This window comes from Syzygium oleosum, unplaced genomic scaffold (assembly GCF_021117445.2).
Source record: "Syzygium oleosum isolate NSW1041296 unplaced genomic scaffold, Sole_v2.1 Sole_v2.01, whole genome shotgun sequence".
Classification (NCBI taxonomy): Eukaryota; Viridiplantae; Streptophyta; class Magnoliopsida; order Myrtales; family Myrtaceae; genus Syzygium; species Syzygium oleosum.
This window is the reverse complement of record NW_026607485.1, coordinates 11,038,322-11,059,517: the sequence shown is the minus strand read 5'-3', so window position 1 is coordinate 11,059,517 and position 21,196 is coordinate 11,038,322. Positions and strand designations below refer to the sequence as shown.

General features: G+C 38.4%; 1 protein-coding gene and 1 long non-coding RNA gene across 2 annotated transcripts; one reads left to right on the top strand and one right to left on the bottom strand.

The window, feature by feature from the left end:
• Positions 1-1,813: 1,813 nt before the first annotated feature.
• Positions 1,814-3,650, bottom strand: LOC115688980 (uncharacterized). The gene is made up of 3 exons (XR_008816722.1): positions 3,241-3,650; positions 2,590-2,681; positions 1,814-2,507 (listed from the first exon to the last, which is right to left on the bottom strand). It is a non-coding gene; the product is annotated as an uncharacterized LOC115688980 (long non-coding RNA).
• Positions 3,651-6,520: 2,870 nt separating this feature from the next.
• Positions 6,521-7,084, top strand: LOC115688951 (early nodulin-75-like). The gene has a single exon (XM_030614915.2). It carries the CDS (start codon positions 6,521-6,523, stop codon positions 7,082-7,084), a length of 564 nt encoding a protein of 187 aa, XP_030470775.1.
• The last annotated feature ends 14,112 nt before the right edge of the window (positions 7,085-21,196 follow it).

Below are 21,196 nucleotides of genomic sequence, written 5' to 3'. Positions count from 1 at the left end.
AAACGGTCTTAACCCATGAAAATCAAAGGAGATTTTCAGAAGGAATTGTGTTAATTGCAGATTTGCTTCTTTCTCTCACCATTATTTAAAAAATAACAATTTTGTGTTTCGGATCAGTATCCAACCCGAACCATTCTCATTTTGGTGTTTCGACATGATGAAGCATATATACGATCGATCCGACTTGGCCCGATCCAAAGAAACTCGATTCAAAGGGTTCGGATCGGTTCGGAATTCTCCCTTTTTGACACTCTTATCTGCCACCGCGAGCCGCAAGGCACGACCATCCCAAAAATGTCGGCACTGTCCAGTCGAAAGAAGTCACGCAAATCAAGCTCACGTGACCAACGCGTGGTGTCCTTTTTGGCTCGAATGGGAACAGTATCTTTCCAAGGATGGCCACAAGAAAACAACGAAGATCAGCATCTAATCAAAGGTTTCTGTAACGCTTTCCCTTGTGTCGAGGCTGCCCTAATTAAGGACACTTTCCCAGCTGAGATGGGCAGTGACGTCACATTTTATAACTATTTACAAGTTAAATAACGCGAAACACGGCAACCACATTGATTGGAGTTGTTTAAAAGTCCGGCTCAAAATATTAAACTAATAAATAGAAAGAAATCACGTGTGTATAAAGAGTATATGTAATATTTTTACACCAAATTAGGAGTGACACATGGAATTTGACCAACAGGGTAGGATGCACGTGCGAAAGGGATGAAACCCTAATTCCGATATCATATTTGAAAATCCAATTTAAAAATTTCAACTAATAAGTAAACAGAAACCGCATGTATATAAAGAGCATATTACATATATTGTCTAGCGATGTGGGATATTTTCAACAAGAGCGATCGCAAATTTTATTAGATCAATCTTAATGATTTATGAAGCTTGTAGGATGTTTCGAGATCTTTCATGTCCGGAGCTTTCTATTTTAAAGTCCACCATTGCAATGGGAAATGAATAGAAGCACACCATGCATGGTGTACAGTGTATTTACGTACGAAAATAACATTTAATAATGTGCACTATTAATTAATATCATTAACTATAGTCTAGCCAACGAAAAATGAAAAATGAAAAATGAAAATATTCCTCGAGTGGAATGTGACATTGATTCTAGGGTTTCATGTGGATGTGGCACACGAAACCTCGTGAAAAGAAACACACTTGATTTTCAACTTATATGCTGTCGATACAAAAATCAATTTTCATAGCAGCATTATTACAGCGACATACGCATTTCCATCAGAAAAGCAAATAAATCATTGCATTTATGATTATATATGGCGAGTACAAATCAACTTTCTGAAAGCGGAGGTTACTAAGGGGTGCCAAAGGGTCGGGTCGGGTCGGATCGGGTTTTCATGATACTCGACCCGACCCTAAACTTATAGGGTCGCGTTTAACCCGACCCAAGACCCTGTTCAGCATATACCCCAAGAGATGGATCAGGTCGGGTCGGGTCGGATTTCGGGTTTTTTCTGGCATATAGATTGGAAAATGGGTGTCAACCTTGAATACGTATGATCATGGAATCGCCCCTCACCTCAGATTTCCCCATTTTTGTTCTTATTATATTGCATGTTCGTCACTTGAATTGGCTTGTGACTCTCAAGCTCGTACAAGGAATCTTGTATTTGCCTCCTTTCTGAACATGTTAGATGGGATCTTGTGAAGATTCTTGAGGTGAGAGCTTGAGAAATTGCAAGAGAATGTAGAAGCATGAGCACATTGTGACACTAGGATAAGAATCGCATCATAATGCACATAAACAGAAAGTTTCATGGTGCAAATGGTGGGACAATGATCTCAGAAAACCAACCTCAATCTTCATTTCAGTCTACTCCCAACAACAGTGCAAACACAGAGGGAGCAATAAACAACATTCTCTCATTGACTCTGGTGGTAAAATGAATCTCACTTTCCTAACCTTTAATTATTCTATATATGTTGCTAGGCCAAGCAGGAACATAAGAACAAGAAGTCAAAAATAACACTACTTACGTAAGCCTCCCACAGCAGTCCATGTATATAAAGGTAGAGTGTAGGACAGTTTAATCACGTTCAAACATGATAAGTTAATGTCGAGCAGATCTGACAATTGAAATATTAGATCAGACAGATGCTAAAGACAGGAACTCAACAGCACAAATGGAAGGGTAGAAAGACCTATCCTCCAACAGATGACACTTGCACTGTGCTTGGGAAAAGAGTAAGGACAAAAAGAAAGTGAAATCAGTGAAAAGGGAAGGAATGAGAATTGTGGCCATATTTTTTTTGTCCCCAGTATTTCCTCCTGCTAGCATTTCCAACAATTCCTCCACTAAAATGGACAATTTGCACTTAACCCCGGTATGTTCGGCAACCCCATTTGACAAAGATCTTGTCCTGCGGCTATCCATCCTCATAGCTCATAGTCTAAATCAGATCCGTATCTCCAAGCCTCTAAATGCCACTTCCACTCGTACTTCATCTTAGCAGGAAAAGTGTCGATCAATGGCCTTCACAATCGCACAACTAGTTAATTCAAAATGTAAAATATTAAGACGGAACTTAACCATGGTCTGGATAGAAGAGACCTACCTAATTGCAGGGTCGACAAATGTAGAAAGGAACTCTTAATCGCCCAGAATGAAGAAGTGTCCAAACCAGTCAAGAAGCACGGGAACTCCAACCTGACAGCGAGTCAAAGCATTTCTACCAATATCCGCTGAACCACTCAATAATTGAAACTCATTCTCCACCAAAAGACTGCATTTTAATAAGATCAAATCACCAAAACAGACAAAATGGCAAAGCGTAAACTCAAAAATGTCAAATATCTCCTGGCTAGACGATCTCATGAAAATGCATTCACTTGAAAGAAACATTACACGAGCTTCAACTTCAAAAATGACACCAACCCATCTTGAAAAAGACTCATTGCGAATCAGAATTTGAGCTCCCAAAACAGAACCCTTCGCTTGCACATTCGAAAGAGAGAACATTTGGGGGGCAAAAACTCGCTTCTAGCCAATCTCAGACTTCCTAAACAAACTCACAATCTCCTCCATCTCCGCGTCACTGCACTCCTCAAAGACCACCACACAAGCCCACCGACCCTCCGAACCTCACCGTCCTCTCTATCTCCGCCACAAACCGCAACAGGAACAGAGCCTCCTCCAAATTCCCACTAAACGCCAAATCGAAAACCCCATCGAAGAAGGGCAAATTGTGCGGATCAGCGCGGCTTACCAGAGGTGGCGAGTCAATCAATTCGACCCCAGTGACGTAGGCGACGCTCGACTCAGACAGCGCCATGACCTCGTGGCTGGTTTCGGCGAAGACGTAGAGGACCTTGGAGAGGTCGCGGAGGAGGCCCAGATTGCGGATCGAGTCGAAGAAGTGCCAGTAGGAGAGGACTTGGCCGTGTAAGGCATCGAAACAGAAATCCACGGCGAGCGGAGGGGCGATCGGATCCGTCGTGCTCGCGCAGAGAGAGAGAGAGAGAGGGGAGAGGCCCGACCCTAAAAAACCCGAAATTTTAGGGTAGAGTCGGGCTAGGCTATGCCGGGTCGGGCCAGCGCGGGCTTTTTTGACACCCTACTAGCAGCAACTTTTGACTCAAATCCTTAAAGCCAGAAGCATAGCTACAAGGGGCATCAGCAAAAGGTCTGATAAGAGTTTGAAATGTCTGATATGAGATTTCCTTCTGACTCTCAAGTCTAAACACAAGCAAGAATGCCGCTCGCAGACATGCCCGCTCAATCGCCTCGTGTTGAAATCGATCCATGTTTATGGGGTTGTAAATCATTCCATGTTTTTGCATTTCAAGATAACTCAATTGGTTAAGATATAAAATATATTCTACACCATACTCAAACAACTTAAGTTTTTGGAGGAAATGGTTGCATATATAATGTTAAGTTCATCCATTAATATAAACACAATGTACCCATCCGATCATTAATTAGCGCAAGGAGTATGGGAAAAATTACTTATAAATATTGATCTAAGAAAATTAGGGTAGGCTCTATGTGAAATTATATGATCTCAACACTTACATATCCTGCTTATTTCTATTATTTAGAAGTGAATCCGACCTCTCATTATAATGAGCAAATGACACGGATTGAAATACAAGAGAACGGTCGAGGCAATTCTTGATCCACAATTCATTGCATCGGCTTGATAAATCCATTTTGTAAATCAATCTCTATACCTTCCAGCATTTTCCCATGAGTTCTTCCTTGCTCCAACATCTTTCATATATGCTCTGTGTTCGTAAATTTAATCTTCTAAAATATGTGCATGCATGCAAAGATAAGTTAGCAAAAGCACTGCAATCTTCTATTATTCCATGGCGGTGATATTCAATGTCTTCTTACGGAGCAAGCAAGGGTCCCCATCGATCAATCTCGAGCGAGCGGCTAAGGGTGCGCATGGCAATGATTATGTGCTCGGGAACTGATTCTGCTCAGAAATGATTCTTTTTTATTCTGTGCCCGAAAATTGATTCTGAGTATTTGAAGGCGTTTGGTAACGGCCCAAAATTTCTATTCCCGAAATAGTAAAAGAACAGAAATGCGTTTGGTAACGGCATAAAATTTCTTTTTATTAATAATATTTTAAAATTTTAAATATTTATTTCTTTTTTTCTTTTTTTTCTTTTCTTTTTTTCTTCTCCTCCTTCTTGGCCATGGCCGGTAAAATAATTTTTTTATTAATAATACTTTTATTAAAAATAATATTTTTATTTTTTTGGCCATGGCTGGTAAAAATTTTCTTTATTAATAATACTTTTATTTAAAATATTTTTTTTATTATTTTTTGCCATGGCCGGTAAAAATTTTCTTTATTAATAAATTTTTTTATTAATAATAATTTTTTCTTTTTTTTGGCCAAGACCGGTAAAATATTTTTTTTATAAATATTTTTTTATTAATAATATTTTTATTAAAATATTGTAATAAAAGATATTTTTATTGAAAATAATTTTTTTCTTTTTTTTGCCATGGCCTGGTCGCCGGCCATGGCCGGTAAAATATTTTTTTTATTAATTATATTTTTTTTATGGCCCAATAACCGGCCATGACTGGTAAAATAATTTTTTTTTGTTCATGGCCGGTAAAATATTTTTTTATTAATAACATTTTTTTATTAAAATATTTTAATCTTGCCAGATACGGCGAGGGTGGCCCTCGCGTCGGACATTAGAAGCTGCATTAAAAACCAAGAAAAAGAAGAAGAAAAAAAATTTGATTCTCATTTTTGTTCCCAGAATCAAGAAGCTACTTTTTTTTTTATTCTTGATTCTGCTCCAAAACTGATTCTAAGCACAAATTTGTAAGAATTTGTGCCCATAATCAAAAAATTTAACAAACGGATTTCTATTCCAAAACTGATTCTAGAACAAAAGAACAGAAATTTTCACTATTTGGCCAGTTGTCAAACGGCCCTAAGCCAAATTGTTAAACTTTTCAACTCGTTTTGGCCCCATCAATCAAGCAATCACTTTTTTGACCCAAAAATAAAAATAAAAATCAAGCAATCACTTTCTCTTTGCCGCACACATTCTAAAAGGCCTAATACCCAAAAAAACCTCAAACTTTAGCTTTTGTTCCATTTCTACCTTTTGTCTCATAAAAAACCTCCAACTTTAGGTCATGTCCCAATTCTACCATAAAAATTTTTTGTCCCATAAAAAACCCTCAACTTTATATCTTGTCCCAATTTTACCCTAAGTTTTTTTTTGCCCCATGAAAAATCTCAAACTTTTGGTTTTGTCCCAATTTTACCATCCAGTCTCAATTTTATTGTAAAATTTTTACAGTCTCATAAAAAACCACAAAATTTTACTTGAGTCACAAATTTGACTCTATTAACCCTCCGTCCAAAATTTCTCGTTGACAACCAAGAGATAGAAAACTCTCAAGCAAGAGCTGTTTGAGTGTCCCAAGCACTCTCCGACCGCGAGAGATGGAACATTCCCAAGCATGAGAGATCGATAAGCACAAAATCCTGAGGGTGATTTTGATAGAGAGTTAATGGAGATCTTTATGAAACAAAAAAATTAGAGTGAAATTGAAACTTGACCTAAAGTTGGAATTTTTTTATGAGATAAAACAAGTTTAGGGTAAAATTGGTACTGAACCTAAAGTTGAGGGTTTTTTATGAGACAAAAAAAAGTTTAGGTAGAATTGAGACTGGACTTATAGTTGAGGGTTTTTGATGAGACAAAAAAAAGTTTAGGGTAGAATTGGGACATAACCTAAAATTGGAGGTTTTTTATGAAACAAAAGGTAGAAATGAGACAAAAACTAAAGTTTGAGGTTTTTTTGGGTATTAAGCCCATAACCTTGATTTTCACACTCTTTAAGTCCAAATTTCAAAGACCAATAAGTCCAAACCTAGAGTGACACGTGTGCTGACATCATTGGTGCAAAGACACTATAAATATAACCCAACCTTCCCGCCTCTTCACTTCACTTCACTTCACTTCACCCTTCACTGACCAAAACCAGCAAAGAGAACCATGTCTCTCAAGTACTTGCTAGTGTTGTTCCTAGGCCTGGTGCTCTTCACGAGCGCCATCGCGGAGGAGCTCGACCACCGCCACCACCCGTTCAAGAAGGAAAGGCCCCCAAAGGAGCACAAGCCGCCCCACAAGCACCACCCCGGCGGCGGCCGACTCCTCTTGAAGTACGCTGAGGAAGATGGACACAAGCCGTTCCCCAAGCACAAGCCTCCACATCACCACCACCCTCACGGCCATATTCTCGCCGAGGAGGTCGCTGAGGAGGACCGCAAGCCGTTCCCCGAGCACAAGCCGCCCAAGAAGGAGGACAAGCCACCAAAGGGTAAGGGCGAGAAGCCGCCAAAGGAGCACAAGCCACCATTTGAGCACCACCCAGAGCCGAAGCCAAAGGGCCCTCCTTTCCACGACAAGCCGCCCAAGAAGGAGCACATGCCACCAAAGGGTAAGGGCGAGAAGCCCCCGATGAAGCACAAGCCACCGTTTGAGCACCCCCCAGAGAAGAAGCCAAAGGGCCCTCCTTTCCCCCACAAGCCAGCCCACAAGCCTCCTACTGAGAACTGAAGAAGCTGCCTTGTCTCTCTTGATGAGTTCTATGAATGTGTCCATCAGGACTCAAATAAAGTGCTCTTTCACGTACTTTAGATTATAATCTTCAATGTGTTTTAGAGGCCAATGCAGCTCATGCCAGTGGTTTCATCTTATAACGTTATGTAATTTTCACTGGCCAGTTTTTGTATACTATGCTTGAGCTTTAAACTTTCATTTATCCTTGCCATTATGGGAAGAGAATAGACGGGTTTCGGGGAATCGTACCTCAAAAATCGAGATTGCTCTAAGTAATACTCGTATATCCAGGCCACTCGAAAGTGTACACGCACTCGGATTAACACCCGTATGTTCACCAAATATGCCCCTTGATCTAACAAAACATTATCTTCGCTCTCTTGTCTCGGCACCAATACAAACACAAGCACTATGTTCCTTTGTTTTTCATTTCGGTCAAGCTCCAACATTACAATCACACAGGAGCTTTTCCTCTTTTTCAGGAAACATGCTCTACGTGCATTTTGTGCCAAAGAGAAGTTTTCCTCTTGTTGACTGGTCCCTCCAGGGAACTTTGGAAGACTCTGGGTTGGGCTTGGGTCAAGCCCATTATGAGCTCAAAGCCCAATAAGAGAAGATAGGTTTATAAAAACCGGTGTACAATTCTAGTTTATAAAGTGATGTGATAAATCCTAACAGAGTATTTAAATTAGTGAATGTATATTCAAGTATAGAAGTTCGCTGCGATAACTTTTAAACTTAGCTTTATTGTGTCTATGTACGTAGCAAAATGTGCGCTATTGAAAACATTGAAGTTTGTATATACATATATGTATCTGACATAATTTTTCTCATTTCTTGTTACATACAAGTTGCACCATACACATGTGAACGGGCGACTCTTTAGACAAATAACATGAGAGTTACCACAACGAGAGCAAAAACACGAACAATAACAATTATAGGAAGCAGACCTAATCATGGACATGGAGAACCACATGCCCGTCTTGGTCATATGGAACCGAAGGGAACTTTTGGCCTGGGCTTGGACAAGGCTATTTAATTATGAAGCCGGCCTGGCCAGGTTAGGCTAGTGAAGATCCGCCCAAACCCGAACGTTTTACACATGAAATTATTGTTATGGGTGGACCTAGGCAACAAAATTAGGCCTAATCTAAAGGCTCGGCCAAGTTCAGATTCACTCATTGATCACCTCTAATAAGAAGTGCAAAAACTTGAACTCTTTCTCTATTTTCCCTTTCTCGACTTTTCTAGTAAAGTAAACTAATTTTCTGGATGTTCCCAAAATCTTGACAGCTAATGTGACCATCCAGGGATCGAGTGACTCACTTCTGTCCTGATTTTGCCAATGACAATATTCTCGAGAACAAGTTCGAGTTAAATTCGTGGACTGAGAGGGAAACTAGAAGAAATCCATCTCGAGGAAAAGTAATTGAGCATAAGTAACCTAAGTTCTTGTAACAAAGTTTGGCTGCTTGGCAATTGGCAATAGACTTCTGAGGCTTAATTGAAAAACTTTTGTCAAACTCAGGATCCAATTGAACAAGATGGAAGTTGAAGCCGTTAAGTGAGAGACTCCACCTCATTAAAGGTGCAAAGTGTATTCGTCCTATTCATAAAAGTGAATTTGACACTCTTAGAACTTAAATGTAGGGGTGAGCGGTCTCAGGATAGGTTCTGGTTCCATCTAGATCGGTTCTCAAATTTTGCAATCAAGAACTTAAGTTCTTGTAACAAAGTCTAGCTGCTTGGCAATTGGCAATAGACTTCTAAGGCTTAATTGAAAAACTTTTGTCAAGCTTAGGATCCAATTGAACAAGATGGAAGTTGAAGCCGTTAAGTGAGAGACTCCACATCATTAAACATGCAAAGTGTAATCGCCCCATTCATAAAAGTGAATTTGACACTCTTAGAACTTAAATGTAGGGGTGAGCGGTCTCAGGATAGGTTTTGGTTCCATCTAGACCAGTTCTCAAATTTTGCAATCAGGAACTTACCCTGTATACCCTAGAACCGCACGGTCTACTCGAAACCGACCATTTTTTTTTTGTTTCATTTTTTATTCCTTTTTTTGTTTCATTTTTAGTCAAGAAAAATGAAATATAAAGTAACAACAAAAACCCATCCGTCATTGGCAACAATTAGCAATAGATGGACATGTAAAATAAAGCAAACAATAAAAGGTTCAAAACACATAACATAAACAGCTTAGTTCTAAATCTGGTTTTTCGATTATTCGATTCCCAGTTTGGTTCGATTCGGTTCGTATCCAAGAATCGAGAACCAAACCGCATAATATAGGTTCCAAAAATCTAGAATTGGGAACCGGACTAATTCTCACTAGAACCAGACCAGTTCCCATGGCCGGTTCGGTCTGACTCCCGATTTTAATCGGGATCATGCTCACCCTTACTTAGATGGTGTGGGACCAAAACAAGAAATGGGGAGTTAATTGGTCAACGAACAATAACAACTCAATTGCAATCGGGAACAAGTAATTACGTTGGTGAATTTTAGTGGCCAATTTTTACGTCGGTGAACAGACATACGCATTGCCTCCCCCCAAAAAAACAAAATGCTGACGTGAGCATACATCATGTGCAAAAGAAGGCGAGGCCCATGAACCTAACCGTGAACACGGACCTTGACATACGGAGAACGAGCCGAGAAGGGCCAATGGGCCTTTTTAACGAGCCTCAAAAGGTGGTGAGAAGCTTTCAAGGCCATGATAAGTTAAATTATGGCCCGTTATGTAGCTGACCATATACGAGAGGAGACTAGGAGTGATAGATTCCCGATCCGGTCCGATCCAATGGAACCGGTCACTTAGAAATTAGTTCATATTTTACTAATTTTTGTCAATGAAGTTCTTAGGATTTAATTCACATTTTACTAATTTTTTTTTAAGAAATAAAAAATAAAAAAGTATATGTAATCGGTCTTATTCTCCCTTGAAACCGGGAACCGGACCCCCCAGACACCGGTTCCACTTTTAGGAACCGAGAATCGTATCAACACTCCCAGAAACCGGACCCAACCGGCCGGTTCAGTCCGGTCCGATTGGTTTCCGGTTTGGGTGGTTTGTTTTGCACACCTCTAGAGGAAACAAGTTTTGAAAAACGTAATAGGAATATCTAAGAATACTACTAAAAAATTATTTAATATACTAAAAAAAAACGAGGGAAATACTTAACTATGAAAACTAGATCCTAAAGAAAATAGAAAAAAAGAAGGAATAGGGCCATTACTTTACAATTGAATGATTGAGAGCAATTACGGGGTGGACTTAGTCATATCAGGGTGGCCGTTAAAAGTTGTGTGTACTTTATGCGTCAAATGTCCTACGTAACGTCTTATATGATGGGCCCATGCTCTATCAAAGCTTGGACTTCTTACCGCATGAAGCATCCCTACAAAATGACCTATTTGCCATGATCCATCTTCTTCTTCACCATAAAAGACCCCACCTTCCAACCCCTCGACGTCGCCGTTTGGTGCCCTCACCGGCGAAACCCTCATGGCCGACGAGCCCATCCCCTCTCTCTAATTGTGTCACATGCACATATCTAAATTTCTAATATCTCCCATCGTGACAAAACTGTTGCCTCACTCCGACGTGTCAAATAAAAATTCTTTCTGCAAATAAATGAATAACCAACAAGATTTGGTTTAAAAATAGGGCACGTTTGACCTAACAATTGGAAAGGTACAATGAGGTCATCGCTAGTGCACATTCTATGTACATTAAAGTGATTGGGTGGGGAATAGTAAAAGGGGTGATGGGGCCACTTTGGGGATTTTCATATATTATCTTTTCTTCTAATCTTGAACATTGGAGTTGGTAACTTGTGCAATAGTTAATATTTTACTCTTTTACTTGGTCAAAATAAGAACATTCCCTCTTCTTCTGTTTCCTGGTTTGTCAAACGAGTAATTTTTGTATAATTACAGGGAGAGTCCTTAAAACTTCACGGACGTACGAGGTGTACCAGAGTAATCTAAAGCGAGACAACTGCTCACGTAGTTATTGGAAAACAAATTTCTAGAGGAAGCTCCATGGTAGAACGATGAATTATTGTCGAGAAAAAGAAATTGGAATGAATTCCATCCATTGGATTGGACTTTGGATCTTGAAGTTGATGCGCATCTACAGTTCGATAACCATCATAGATGGTACAAACTCATGTGCGCTGCAATATAATATGGCAACAAGCACCGTGCACACACATGGAATGTTCCCAAAAAGAAAGCGTATGAACCATGTGAAATTGTCTGTCGATCGAGCTTAAGGCTATGCATTCTATAAGAGGGAAAGGAAATTCATACATGCAAAGTACACCCTCTTTAGACTGTTTTGATATGACGTGAAGTTAGGTCCAATTTAGTAGAGAAAACGTCTAAAAAAGAAGAAGTGAATATGGGTGATTCGGTATGATTTTTAGGGTTATATTACAGTTTCACTTAGAATGGCAAATGGTACTTCCGTGATCAAATCTGTCCTAAACACTTAGAAAAATAAGAGGCTGCCATTATTCTCCTAGTTTGACCATGATGTTCCATAGAAAACCTTCATGCAAAATTTCTCAATCGTTAACTTAAAAGACTATTATCTAACCGTAACCATCTCTCTCTCTAGACTTCGCTTTTATTCAATTGTGTCCTTAAAGTAAAAGCAAACTAGGGTTTAGGTTTTGCAGCATTCGCAATCACGTCTCCCCATCCCTGTCGGCCGAAGATGCTACAGGCATATCCGTCATTGTTGGTCGCCGTTTCACGTGTGGGAAATCAAGAAATATCAGACGGGTATCTCGCCCGCTTTCATCTCAAATTTTCCAACTCTGATCTCGGATGATGATGGAAGTGACGCTTTGTGAATGGGAAATCGCTTCCCAGATTAGATGAATTGTGATATTAGAGGAGAGCATCGTTGACTTTGGGAATGTGAAAATGGCTTAAGAGAGATGAATCAGCATGTTTTCGATCATTTGCGGCTGATCTTCTGCCATATGAACCCACAATCACGCATTAATTCGCTCCACAATTCCAGAACCGAGATGCTTAAGTTCAAAGTATCATGTAAACATCAGCCTAGAAGATAGGAATAGGGTTTTCGAGGGGAAAATTTTAGTTATCACAAAAAAAATTTCAAACCTATTGCACTTGTGCTAATCAATCCTCAATATTTCAATTTGGCCAATTTAGCTCTAAACCTTTTGACAATTTGTCAATTTATTCTTTCCGGCCAATTTTGACTGGAAATCGCTGAAGTGGACGCCAGCAATATTATGTGACACAACCAGCGCTGAAGTGGACAGTTTCTATAAATTTTTAAAATCACGGTCCATGTGGTTTGGTTCACTTTGGTTTGGAGATGACTTTTAACGCACAATTTTGTTCGTTGGTTTTGAGAAGAATCTCAACCCAAGCCCCAAGTTAAACTAATAAAATCAAAACACACACTAATTGATGACTTCAGTTCATAATTATTTCAATTCGTGTATGTTAAGCCCACAATCAGATAAGAAGCTTAAACATCAACCTAAGAATGTCTAATTTTGTATTTGATCTGCTATCAAGTCGAATCATGTCGACACCATTATATACTCAAGCTTGACTCAACCTGAACATCGGAGGCTCGATACTTCTGCTCTATTGGGATTTATGTTCCAAGCTCAAGCTCAACTGGAATAAATTTTCAACAACTTTGAGCCCAACTCAACTTTAACTACTATATTAGTCAATAAATTTTACTCGAAACTCAAATTAAACTCAAGAGTGAGGTCAAAATCTGAAAATACATAGAAAAATTTACAATTTTAAATAAATTTGTTCATTTATTCATTAATAACACTGAACGTGTATAATTTGGCTGAAAATAGTTGACATGGATGCCGACCGTCTTACATGCTATGTGGCACGGTCGACACAGACATGGACCATTTTTTCAATTTTAAAAAAAATTTCTATAATTATTTCTTTTTTTTTCCTTTTCCTTTTCTTTTCTTTCCTTCATTTTTCATATTTTTTTCTTTTCTTTCTATTTCCCTCCTCCAGTTGCTGGGCGGTCCTCACCAGATCGAGCGAGGCCGATGGTCGCTAGAGGCTATTGAGGGCGGCACTCATCAGTTTTGGCAAGGGTATTGCAGCCCTCACCGGTGGTCATCGACCTCCACCGACAATTGCCAAGGACCGGCGACCAGTGGAGCGAAATAGGAATAAAAAGAAAGAAATAAATAAAATTTAAAATGACATCGTTAGTCATGCCACTCAGGATGGCCAGCACTAATTGGATCGCCACGCCTATGTTTTCTAGCAAAAATTGATCAGATGAACTACATTAACAAATTGTCAAAGGGTTTATAACTAAATTGGTTAAGGTAAAATGGTATCTGTATAATAGGTTTATGACTTTTTTGATAAATATGCTAATTGAATTCCTTGGATTGGACTTTGGATCTAGTAGTTGATTTGCATCTACATTTCAATAACCATCATAGTTCAAGCTCATGTGCACTGCAAATATAATATGGCAACAGGCACTGTGTACACACATGGGATGTTTCCCAAAAAAAAGCGTATGAACAACGCAATATCGTAAGGAAATGAAATTCATACATGCAAAGTACACCTGCTGTAGACTGTATACAACGAGAAGTTAAGTCCAATTTGGTAGACAAGACATCTAAAAAAAGAAAAAATGTGCAATTGCTATTTGGTACACATTTTGAGGTTATATTACAATTTACTTAGAAAGATAAAAATAAAATTTGACAAAACTCTTTATCTATTCACTATTCAGTACTTTCGTTGTTAGAAAGTCCAATTCAAAACTTTAAGCTAATAGGTGAAGGGAAATCACATATATATAAATAACATATAAATACCATTGTCAAGCAATATGAGATATTTCAACATTTATGATCAAATCTGTCCTATATACCTAAAAAACACTTAAGAGGCCATCATTATTCTCCATGTTCATCCATGATGTTCCATAAAGAACCTCTATGCAAATTTTTCGCCCGTTAAGTTAAAGACTATTAGCTAACCCTATCCATATCTCTCTCTCTATGGACACTGCCATTGACCCAGTTCTTTCTCAGACATGCCACGTCCTTCATCGTGTAGGCTCCTAACTCTCTTTCGGGTCATTGGACTAGCTGCATTTGCTTTTATTTAATTGCGTCCTTAAATAAAAAGAAACTAGGGTTAGGTTATCAGTATCGCAATCACATGTCCCTGTCCCTACAGATCAAAGATGCTACAGGCACATCCGTTCGAGTTAGTCGCCATTTCCCATGTGGGAAATCAAGAAATCAGACGGGTGTTTCACCGCTTCGTTTCGATTTTCAACTCTGATCTTAGATGATAATCAAAGTGACGTTTTGTGAACGTGAAATTTGCTTCACATATAAATTGTGAGATTAGATGAGAGTAACATTGACTTTGGGATGTGAAAATGGCTTAAGAGAGATGAATCAGCATGTCTTCGATCAGTTGCGGTTGATCTTCTACCATATGAACCCACAATCACGCATTGATACGCTCCACAATTCCAGAACCGAGGTGCATTAAGTTCATAGTATCATGAAAACATCACCCTAGAGATATAGATAGGGTTTTCAAGAGGAAAATTTTATTTTATAGGTAATCTACCATGATTAAAACTGTTTTTAGAAAAAGAAAAAATTATTCTTTTTTTTACATCAAAGAAATCAGAAGTAATAGATGTTGAGTGTTTGTGATTTGGTTCACCTGGTTGTGGAGATAACTTTTAACTGGCAGTTTAGTTCGTTGCTTTGAAAAGAATCTCTGTTAAATTATGTTTCGAGTTTGAGTATGTGTGCACTTTTTTATTTGAATTAGGATTAATTTGATGAAGTAGTTTTCTAGACTGGCTTCCAGGGCTCAGAATTATATTAGCACAAGAAAGAGGAGTCTAACTGAAGCTTTAATCCCTCTCCTTTAACCGTACTAAAGGAAGGAGTTCATATAAGTCCATAATATATATTTTATACATGGGATCAAGAGGGTTCAAAGGGAAAGAAAAAGAAAACCCTATATATATACATATGAAATTGTGGGGCCAGTAGGTTCTGATAGAGAGAAAAGAAAGATAAAGGTATTTCGCCCGCTTTCATCTCAAATTTTCCAACTCTGATATGTGATGATGATAAAAGAAAGTTGCCATATGACAATTTGGCATAGGATGTAGTGCGGAGACTAGTGATTTGAGGTAGAGGTCAACATCGGGGTCTAGTAGCAGCAATGGTAAAAGCAAGTTGAAGTCATGTCATGGAAATCCAAGGGACATGTGAAGTGCTTTGAGTGTCATGAATAAGGGCACATCAGGAGAGATTATTCGTTGAGAAACAGAGTTGACAAGCATAATGCCACAAGCGGTGTTGCGAACCTTGCCGAGCAGAGCACCAATGATGCAAAGGCTATCTTGTGTGTGACTACCAGTTTGTTAGAAAACGAATGAGTTCTAGATTCAAGGTTATCTTATCAAATAACACCTCTTAGAAATTGGTTTAATATTTACCAGAATGCAGATGGTGATAGAGTTCTAAAAGGGAATAATGCAGCCTACAAGGTTGTTGGGATATGGACAGTTAGAATTTAGATGCGTATGTGATGGTGTGCACACTAACAAACATGAGGCATATACTGGAGCTCAAGAAGAACCTTATTTCTCTAGGGACACTCGACGATATCGAGTATAAGTGCACCACTAAAGGTGGAGTTATGAAGATCTCTCAAGGTGCCATGATAGTGATGAAAGGAAGAAAGTGAATACTCTCTATCATTTACTAGGAGAGACCATGACAGGAGCTACTGCAGTTTTATTAGATGAGTTGGACTATGACTTAATTTAATTATGACATATGTGATTATGGTACATAAGTGATGCAGTTATGACGATATTGAGTGAAAGGGGGTTGCTAAAGGGTGAGAAGACACGTTGGATTTGTGTGAGTACAGCATCTTCGAGAAGTAACGTCGGATTAAATTTACTATGGCTATTCATTTGAGTAAACAACCAATTAAATACATTCATTCAGACGTATAGGGCCCATCTCCGATTTCTTCGAAAAGAGGTGTCCGATATATGCTGACATTTATCGACGACTATTTAAGAAAGGTATGGGTATATTTTATTAAGCACAAATATGATGGATTTGATTGGTTCAAGAAATTTAAAGTATTGATTGAGAAGCAATCAAGTAAACAAATCAAGTGCCTAAGAATCGATAACGACATAGTAAAGATTTTACCGAGTTCTGTCAGAAAGAAAAGATTGTGAGACATCGCACAGTGCCTAGGACACCGCAGCGAATGGCCTCACAGAACATAAGAACATAACTTTACTTGAGCGAGCTCGATTTATGCTTTCGCATGCAGAACTAGGTAAAGAATTTTGGACCGAAGTAGTGATGGCCTGTTACTTGGTTAATTGATCTCTATCATTTGCTATGGAAGACTCTAAGGAAGCATGGTAGGGAAAACCTGTTGATTACTCAAGATTATAAGTATTTGGATGTCCTATGTATGCTTATGCAAGTGATGATAAGCTTGAGCCGAGAGCGAAGAAATGCATATTTCTAGGTTATGTGGGATAAAAAGCTACCGACTATGGTGCACCAATCCCAGATCACCTGGTTTTCTAAACGATGGACATGTGATCTTCGACGAGACTGCTATACTTTGATAGAGGAGTCTTGAAGCACAATCAGTAGAGCATACAGATCGTTGTGTCATTAGTGCTTCAGGTGAAGACACCTGAGACCCCAGAGGTAATAGGAGGTTGAGACTACATATAAGGCTGCAGCTCCTAAAATTGGTGATATAGAATCACTAGCAAAGTTGCAATGCACATAGCCACGGGCAGACAAAGAAGGCAAGTTCAACTACCGGTACATTATGGTTGTACAAATATTGCTTATGCATTGACCGTAGGTGATGAGGTGGAGACAGATAAGCCTTCATCTTACTCTGAGGTGATTGATGGGTACCAAATAGCCACAAGATTGTTGGAAGCAAATGTCTACAAATGGAAAAAGGCCATTCCCGGTGTCGAGACAGCGTTGTATAAGGCAAGACTGTGGATTTTGGGCTTCATCTAGATGTGAGAGAAACACTCGAGCGTATGAGGGATTCTAACATTGATTCTTCGATTATAGTAAATTATTTTCTGCTGACTCTTCTTGTGGAGTAGGTACCGACACTCGAATCGAACTACGTAAATATCATTTTCCTTTATTGTTCCTCGTTTATTTCTCTAGTGATTTCACATTGATTTAATTGCAAGATCCGATATTTTCCGCATTAATTTTACAACAATCTCAACCGAAGCTAAAATTAAACTAATAAAATCATATCAAAAACAAATTGATGACTTGAGCTTGTTTAATCATTTCAATTCGTGTATGTTAAGCCCACACTCAGATAGGATTCTTAACATCGACTTGAGAATGTCTACTTTTGTACTTGATAAGTACTAACCAAAGGGTACTATTGAGTCGAATCGTGTCGACACAATCAAATTTGCAAAGCTTGATTCAACCCGAATGTTCGAGGCTCGATTCTTGATTCGTGCTCTATTGAGGTTGATCTTTCGAGCTCAAGTTCAATGGGGATAGATTACACCAACCTCGAGCTTGACCCAACTTTAATTACTCCGTTAGTCAATAAATTTCACTCGAAACTCAAATTCAACTCGAACTCAAGCTCAGTTTCTGAAACTACACTATCTTGGAAAAGTTAATCAGTTTTATACATTTAGTCATTACTATATATGTGCGTAACGTATGTCATATGGCTAAACTATATAAAAATACATTCATTCGGTTTTGTTTTTCATTTACTTGAATAAAGCATTTTCAAGCTCAAGCTTGACACGATTAAGTACTCGTTCAATTCGAATTTGATATAAGAGTCGAGCAAAGTTTAAGTTCTGAGTCAAGTATGAGTAATATGTCAGTCGAACTCAAGTAGCTCCTGAATAAGCTGACTCCCATGCACGTTTAGTACCAACGGAGGAAAATGAGTTCTATCGACCTCCACGATACAAATACCATGAACTTAAATTTATCCATTCATAACATTACCAGAGAAAAGTGTCAAAAAAGTCTTAAACCTTTTGCATTTGTGCCAATTGAGTCCTAAATCTTTTTTTGATGCCAATTCAGTCCTAAACCTTTTTTTGGTGCCAATTTAGTCCCAAACCTTTTGCATTTGTGTCAATTCAGTCCTAAACCTTTTTCATTGGTGCCAATTCAGTCCTAAACCTTTTGCATTGGTGCCAATTCAGTCCTTCCGGCTAATAGCTATTCACGTGTCGAAGGACCGAATTGGCACAAATGCAAAAGGTTTATGACTGAATTGACACCAATGTAAAAGGTTTAGGACTGAATTGGCACAAATACAAAAGGTTTAGGACTAAATTTGCACAAAAAAAAAGGTTTAGAACTCAATTGGCACCAATGTAAAAGGTTTAGGACTGAATTGGCACACAAAAAAAAGATTTAGGACTAAATTGGCACAAATGCAAAAGGTTTAGGACTTTTTTGATACTTTTCCCAACATTACCATGAAGAGTTGTAACATTTTACTAATGTGTATCGGTTTGGTTCAATTCAGTTTACAGTCTTTTTGTTATTTTTAAACCAAATCTAAACTGACAAACGAAAAATTCGCTCCTCCTTTGAATGATACAAGGAACCCTTTTTTCTTTTTCAATTACAAGATCACATTATTTATTTTTCAGGCACGCATAAAAGAAGCTGTAAAAATAACCACAGCGCAATAAAGCAGGTGTTGTACACCAGACGAAAGCACCTGCATTCGTTAGGTCGAGGGCCTGAGCTTCTTTAAGTCTAAGAAAGTTAGGTTGTATTGAAGGAAGCGATTGATGATCGTTGAAACATGCATGAGAAAATGAAGGTCCAACGAACCTAAAACGAGCAATCATCGGCAGATTCTAGGGTTTGCTAGTTAGGCATGCTACGAGAGTTGGGAGGGGGTGAGGCGGTTTAGGTTTTCCCTAATTTAAGAGAAATTCTTTCTCAGCTAGTTCTACTACATTTTATCTAATTAATTTTTATAGTGGTATGAACATCTTTGACGTGGAAAGAGAACCATGGAGTCAATCGCAATAGCGAAATAAACGGAGAAATATGCGAAAAATAGAGGGAACAACGCATCAGGATTTTCGTGGTTTCCTTCGAGTGTTCGGAACCTACCCACGGGAGAGCAATGACAATAAATCTACTATGAACAACGGAGATACAAGCTTAGATCGAAAGCTCTCTCACGCTCAAGCCCTAGATGACACCCACTCAATACTTACATAGTGTTTCACTCAATCTTTCAAGTGTTTTCCAAAAAGTAAATTCTCAGAGAGACTTTAGAAACACCCTCAAGAGACTCTAATGTGTAATCTCTCTATGCATACTCAAAAAAGGTAGAAGTTAGGTTTAAATCGAGATGTCAGCCTTGCATTCGGGATGGGCCAGGCGCTTGCCACATGACCAATATGAAACTGGATTATCCATTTACTACTTAATAGTATATTTATGATTGACTAATAACATTTATATAATATGAGATACATTATAAACATTATATTGCTATATCATCACTAGTGATATATATCTTAATTATCATTCATTTACGATATCACTGACAGTATGTAATGTTATACTTAAATTAGTTATGTCAAGTGTTTTTATAGTTGATATTCTCCAACTACATGTAGAATAACAAGGAGAAAAGAGAGGAGGGCACCATTGCGAATACTTTATGACTTTTATGCTTAATAAACACATAAAATAAATACCTATTACAACTATGACTATAATACGATTATTAACTTGAGAGTTACTACTGTAAGCAAATATGGTCATCCTAATAGGCCGAGAGCATAATAGCCGGTAGTGCAACAAAAGATGTTATTATTGTTCGTTTGAGGTGATTTTCTACCCTTTACTAAGTTCATAATTAATTTTTACCTTTAATGTTGAAGGCTTCACTTAGCACTTCAAATCGTAACTAATATGTAACTATTAATATCTAAGATCATTTAAATTAATGTGAACTTAATTGTTACCTTTCCCAAATCTAAAAAGTATTTTAGATTTGTCAAGATATTTAAAAAGTGGAACCTAAAGAAAACTTGAGGCGCTGACAAAAACCTACAAATCCATAAATTGGAAAAAAAGAAGAAGGGAATGGTCAAAATGACCACAAAAACCTCGAATGCAAAATATCTATCAGAGAATGCGAAATTAAATCCAAGAAGACAAGTCGAAGCTTTAGCTACATTTGACCTGTAAAACCTAACGTATTTCACATGAATTTCCCAGATCGCGATAGGACAAAGTCAATCGGACCCCCATTTCGGTGAACAGTCTCACTTGCGTGTCGTCCCAGGATTGTGGGAATCAACAGAAAATGAAAGGTCATGTCCACATTTTCAAACAATTACTAAGACAATATGACGACATTAAGGTGTGAAACCCACTCGAAGGAAAATTCATTTACTCCATGATTAGCCGCAATTCTCATGATATTCTTGACCCAAGATTCACGCGTAGATTGATACTTCTCAAATGCGTGTTGACACTCGCTCTTATGTCATCAGATACAAGTTAACAACCAGACAATTATGATCTTATAAACTATAGTTTATTAGTGGGGTTATTAATATTTTAATTATCGAATTTAGTAATGGAAGAAAAAGAGAGAAGCTTCACGAATTCGGAACCTCACCGGCCAAGAACGAATATAACTTCCTCAATATTCGAAGCCGAAACCCCTTTTTTTCCGACTTTTCAACTGCAGAGACGTCGCAGCAATTGACGCGATTTTGTGGACCTGGATTAAGGAAATTCTTTATTGGCAAAGTTGACAATTACATGTCATGCATGAGGTAGTGTGAACCGAAACAAGGACTCGTTCGAAGGAGACTTCGAATGGGATCGAACACATGTATGTTTAGGCTGAGGACAAGTATAAAAAGGGTGTCGAGTTTGGGTCTTTTGGCTCATCCCACATCCAAACACTTGGCGTAATAGCAAAATCACATTGCATTCGGTGGGAAAGAAG